General features: G+C 52.6%; 1 protein-coding gene across 2 annotated transcripts in view; it reads right to left on the minus strand.

The window, feature by feature from the left end:
* Positions 1 to 1737, minus strand: part of TRAPPC3 (trafficking protein particle complex 3) — a 16046-nt gene extending 14309 nt beyond the window's left edge. For both annotated transcript variants that reach the window (XM_012642294.1, XM_012642293.1), the window contains exon 1: positions 1531 to 1737. In XM_012642294.1, the coding sequence (XP_012497748.1) occupies positions 1531 to 1572 (42 nt within the window). In that variant the 5' untranslated portion in view covers positions 1573 to 1737. The remainder of the gene's footprint in view (positions 1 to 1530) is intronic.
* Positions 1738 to 6184: the final 4447 nt, after the last annotated feature.

The raw sequence follows: 6184 nt of genomic DNA on the forward strand, positions 1-6184 counted from the left end.
AGTTTTCCCCTACATGACACTGTTTCCTTGCAAAATATTCTCTTTTTTCAAACTCTTGGTATTTCCTCCAAAACACAAATTCTTAACCTGTGATCATGAAGTATCTTAGGAGGGCTCACAAATCCCCCAAAAATGTAAGTAAATGTTAATGTATGTTTGTCTATTTAATATTTACTAATAAGGATACTAGCTGACACTGAATGTCACTGTGTTCTAGGTATGCTGTTACACTGCTAGCTGTACATGTATTCTCTCAATCCTCACAACAACCCCATAATATAGGATTATCACCTCCTTTATTTTTTAAAAAAGATGGTGAAATTGATGCTCAGAACAATGCAGAAACTTGCCCACTGTCACACAGCAAGTAAGTGGTGAAACCAGTACTCAGTCCCAGGCAGCAATATACCCTGTGTTGTGTACATTTCTGTCTTGATATTTACATTTGTCTATTTAATATTTCAGGGAAGAAGATTCACAGCTATCATCATCTTCTCAAAAGGGGTCTGTGAGAGAAAAGGTTAAGTACTACACTGAAGTAACAGAGCATCCTGCAGCCCATTTGTGGAGGCTGTTCCTGGTGTAACATGCAAAGGTTGCGAGGGAAGTCTGATCATCCCCTCTAGAGTGGGGTGTCAACAGAGGGTCCCTGATCTGCCTAGTATGCAATCTCAGATGCTCAATTTTTAAATTCAAAAACAAAGACACAGCATGAGCAATTCTGGAAGAAATAAGACAATGCCAGAGAAAAGGAACACCAGCCAGGAAGGTCCCTTAGTTCAGAGAAAAATGACCTTAGTCTGCAGCCCCCATCCCTAGCCCATTTTATGAGACCATATGGTGTCCTAATATTCCCAGCATAAGAAAGGAGCTGCCTGCCGTCTCCCCACCAACTCCCCATTACAGGAGAACCACTCACTGCTTACTCTGGCCCACCTCTTATTCCACTGAATACAAAGTTCCTTTCTAGCAAGACCAGCATCTCAGCATCTCTCACAATGCCCACGCTACAGTGTGAGAGACAGTATAGCCTAACCTAATATTCTGAAGCATTAGCTTTACAGTTAGAGAGACATGGGTTCAAATACGAACACTTTCTAGGTGTAAACTTGAGCAAGTCATGTAAACTCTCTGAGCTGTAAACATTATCCACCTAAAAGGGTTAATTTGCGGATTAAATGATACTGTAATGTACGTAAAGTGCTCGGCCCGGTGCCTAACACACAGTAAGACAGCGATAACTGGTAGTTACTGTTACTTCCACTGTCTTTTTTGTTGGCCTAGCAAAGAGCTGCACTCAAGCCTCGGGGGCGGGGTCTCCTCGGGAAACGGGTCTCCTCGGGGAGCTACCCCAGAGGTCCTCCAACCTGCCTGAGGCCTGGGACGCCCCCGGAGTGAGCCCCCAGGAGGCTTCCCCCTGCCAGAGCTCACAGGAGGGCGCTTTCCCAATCGCTCCACGCGCTCCGCGCCGGGCCCCTTCCTCCGTACTCAATTCCGCCCCACCCGCCGAGGTCACGCGCTCCAAGTTACCATTTTCTTGCTCTCGGTGCCACGGTTCGCCTGCCTCGACATGGTGCCGGCCGCCCCGCCCCGCCTAGCCACAGCCTCGCTCGGCGACCCCTTCAGACGCCGCTCGATTTAACCCCAGCCCCTCAGCCTTCGGGATTGACCGGCACTGACTCTCTGCGCCTGCGCGGCCTGCCGCGGGGCACCACGGGACTCGTGGTCCGGCCGACGAGGGTAACTCCCACCCAACAAACGTCGGACTACAACACCCAATAGCCCCTCTTGACAGCACCGCCTCTTAGCTCGGTCCAACTGCAACTCCCGGCATGCTCCGTGCGCCGGACTCCTAGAGCCTGGCTTCCCCTGGGCTACCTTCTGGCCACTGGGTGGCGTTCGCTGCCTTCAGTAATCCTGTATGATCCGCACACTTCCCCTCCTCTCCCTTCCCCCACGCCGGGCTCAGAGATGCTCCGCGAATTCCTCTCTCGCACGGGTTGGTGGTTGGTCTCGGAAAGTCCCTCTTTTGAGCTAGCTTCTTCCGCTGTTGCAATTCAGCGCCAGAAGTTCCCAAGATGTCCCAGAAAACTAGCAATGACTCTCACACAGATCTGGCTTCTTCATTATACAAACATTTAATGACCACCTACTATGTGCCAAGCGTTCACTAGTGGCTTTCTCTTCAACCGACCATCTGTTACCAAGGGCAAACGCAGCCAGCACCTGCATCCTACCACCTGTGGCTACGTGATGGAATATCTAGTCTTTCAGATAAAGTTCAAGTCTCTTTCTCCTCCTTGCTCACATAGAACAGCTACACTTCCAGGTTCCTGGAAAAGAAAGATCACCAACTGTGTGGCAGACAGTCCTGAGTTCTAATCCCAGCTTTGCCATTTTAGGCAAGTTGCTGGATCTCCCTCAGTTGTTGTGAAGACTAGTGAGCATGCAGAGCGCTGGATACATAAAAGGCACCAAGTAAATGTGTATTCCCTTCCTTCCAGCCAACCTCTACAGACAGCCTAAAAATCAAGCCCCAGAAACACCAGAGGAACATGCTGGCTGAACCCTCACCCATCACCAAGGGGAAGTCCTGCAGTCCCTGACCACAGCTCATTGATTTCAGTTCCAGTCATCTCTCCTTAGCTGGCCAACTCTGAGGGGGCTGGGCTGGGGGACCCTGAGCACCCTCTCCTCACTTAGGCCTGATAGCCTGACTGCGACAGCTGCATTCTAGCCCCTCAGCCTTCACCATGACAACCTGTCCGGACACGAGCCGGCCAGGCTAGGGAAGGCTAGGGGGGCCCAGGCTGCTCTGGCTGAAAGCTCGTGCCCGGAGCTCCCCCAGTCCCTCCCTCAGGGTACAAGACCAATCATTATTATACCCTTCTCCCTGTGGCTTAGACATTCTGGGGCCTCCCTAGAGGCAATGACCCCTGAGGATTCCTCTTGTATAATGCCTGGGACAGGGGAGGGCAGGGGTGGGTAACCAAGAGCTGAGGGCTCTGGGAAGGAATATGAGGGCCAGTTGTGAGGGGAGGAAAGCAGGGGTCAGCTAGCCCCCCCAGAGGCCAGCCCAGCTAGAAAAGAACCTCCTGCATTCCCAGGAGGGAGGACAGCTGAGGTGAAAGCTGCAGTTGGCCGGCCTGTCTGTCGATCTGGGCTCCTCCCTGCCGGCTGCCCTTGGCTGCCCACAGAAACCTGAGTCACAGTCACAGCCAGCCGCCCCCGACCGCACCCAGCCTGCTGTCAGGCAGGGTGGCTCTGGAGAGACTGGAGGTGGAGCCTCTCCCTGCCCATTTCCCAGCCTCTGAGATTTTTCCTCTCTCTGCCTGTGATTCCTCCTCTTGGCATCTCTTTCTCTTTGAGACCCATCCTTGCAAGTGTCATCAGTCCGGAATTAAGGGAGGGAGTGGGGTCCATCTCAGCTGATCTATATGGTCTCCTTGCTCCAGTGTGTGCTTAAAAGCTCCTTAGACAGCTGCTCCAAGGGTTCTCAGTACAGTTTCCATCATTCCCAAATCCCAAGCCCTCCCCACCACCTCTTGGGACCAGGACATTTAGGAACACCAGGCACCCCCTTCCCAAACTCATCTCCTCCCTAGAAAAGAACACAGGGATAGCCAGCTTCCTGTGCCTATCAGGGGTTCTAGACAAAAACACCCTCCTAAGAACCCAAAGGGTTGAACCCATTTAACCCTGGGTCTGAGTTCCTCTCTGCTCCCATCTCTCTCTGTTCCTCCTCCTCCCCAAGAGCTGGAGGGGGAGAGGCAGCTGGTGTCACCACTGCCCTAAAGGACATTCCCCTAACCCCCAGCCCCGGGAAGTGGGCCCTAGAAGCTGAGGCTCCCCAGAAAAGCTGTGTGGGTTAGAGACTTCTTCTTGGAGTGCCTTCAGGGTGGGATGGAGTGAAAATCTGGTATCTGTTCTCCCTGCTGCCCCCACCATGAGGCCCCTCCCACTTCCTGCAGTACTTGGTGAGTGTGGAGGCAGCATCCAGGCCCTCCTTCCAGAGATTCATATCTCTGTGTCAGATCTCCCAGTGATTTCCTTCACCTCTTCATCAGGTTCACCCTGGATCCTGCCCCTCCAAGCCTAGGAGGTTATAAATGCTCTTGATCCTGCCCTGCCCTAGGGAATCAGGATGGGGACATTTTTCTGATTCCCATTCTGTGACCTGCCTCCCCCTGAGCCCCAGCTCAGCTCCGTGGTGAGACTCATTCATGCCTGTTTCTGTGGAGGAGGAGGGGCCTGCCCTGGGCCCCATGGGAGGCAACAGAGTTCCCTGTCCCTCCCTGAAGACAGCAGGGCAGGGCATGCCACTGGGGCTTCAGCCTCTGATGTTGCAAGTGCCCCACTTGCTCCTTCTCTTGGATGTCTAATGATTGTGGGGCCATGTGGAGCCCCCATGCACTGTCACCCAGCCACAAACTCAGAGAGAGACACCCACTCTCAACTCTCTTGGTCACCGGGGCCTGGGATCTGCCAGGGATTCTGGCCAGTTAGGAGGAGGATGGAAAGGAGCCCACTTCCTCTGTCTACCCAACTGCATCAATCACGGGACACACAAGCTCTTCCAGCGCCCTGTCAGCTGTCCTCCCAGGACTCCCTGTGGACCCATCAGCTGTGCAGGAAGCTTTCAGGGCTGGCCAGGAGAACTGTCCCTCAAGTTGCTTAACTCCCAGATGCCCTGTTGTCTCCAGCACCAGTATCTTGGTGGGGGGGTGGGGGGTGCAGTGCCTCCACCGTCAGTCTAGGGAAGGATTCCTCAACTTTGGCACTATTGACATTTTATGCCTGATAATTCTTTCCTGTGGCGGGGGGGGTGGTCCTCTGCAATGTGGGATATTAAGGGGCATCCCTGGCTTCTACACACTAGATGCCAGTAGCACCCCCAATTGTGACAACCAAATCGTCTCTAAATATTGCCAAATGTCTCCTGGGGGGCAAAATTGACTTTGGTTGAAAACAACTGATATAGGCTAATACCACACAGTCTCTCTTCAGTGAGCTCCCCAACGTCAATCCCAGATAATTAGACACAGTAGATTGTGTCTAAAGCACTGCTCACCCTTCCCCTGCTACAGAACCCCATGATCTTCAATAGCCCTCCATGTTCTACATTTCTGAGTCAATTGCATTGTCTTCTACATGGGCTATCCCTGGCCTATCTTTTCATTTTTAGCTACCATTGCCCCCTCCACATTTCTTGAGCTCTAGCCAATGTGGGTATCTCACTATTCCTATCCACCCATCTTTATCCCTACAGTAACCTCAAGACCTGGGGTGGGAGGTGGGGGAAGAACCATCCCAGAGGGCTCTCCCCCTGTTGGGTTCTGTTCCTGAATTCTCCCAAGTCTAGTCACTACCTGGCTCAGGGTGGGCCTGTCCAACTCTGGAAGAGGCAGGCCCAGAGGCCTCTGACCTCACAAAGGACCATCATGGACTCCATCATCCACATGGTCTCCCCACCCTGCAGATGGGATTGCTGACAACAAAGATGGGGGACCTGCACCTCATCCTAATCCGCTTTTACTTTTGAAGCTCCCTGATCATCAAAGCCATCATCATCATCATACTTATCTATTGAGCACTTCTTATATGCCAGGCTCTGTGCTGAGCACTTCATCTGCATTGCCTTATTTAATCTTTACAAAGACCCTATGATATCTCGTGGCACTATTATTTTCCTGATTTTATAGGTGAGCCAATTGGTTTTAGAAAAGTTAAGTCACTAGCTCAAGGTTACAAGAGCCAGTTGCAGGTCTTCTATCATCATCCTTTTCTAATGTTTTCTGAGCTGGAGGGGACACTATTCCCTCCCCAGGCCTTCCCAAGAGGGTTTAATCCCCTAGCTACTCATATCTTCCAGGACAGGCTGCTCCCAGGTTGCAGGAGACCTGGACCCTTTTGTTCCCCACCCTCCCTCTCCAAAGGGTTGCTTTCTGGAGTTGCTAGAAGGAAGGAGGCACTGGCGGGAAAGGGGGCAGGGGGATAGCATCTCACTGGGCCTAATCTCTGGACAAAGAACTAGAGAACTGACCTTCTGGAGGTCAGGACAAAGGGCAGGGCCCAGCTGCCCCTCCTCCTTCCTCCCTTAGTCAGTCCCTGCAGCGGCACCACCATCGATCCACCTTCCCAGCAAGCTCCCCGCTCTGCCCTAGGCCGGGCCTGCCTTGGCTTG

The sequence above is a fragment of the Propithecus coquereli genome, unplaced genomic scaffold (genome assembly GCF_000956105.1).
Source record: "Propithecus coquereli isolate 6110/MARCELLA unplaced genomic scaffold, Pcoq_1.0 Scaffold178, whole genome shotgun sequence".
Classification (NCBI taxonomy): domain Eukaryota; kingdom Metazoa; phylum Chordata; class Mammalia; order Primates; family Indriidae; genus Propithecus; species Propithecus coquereli.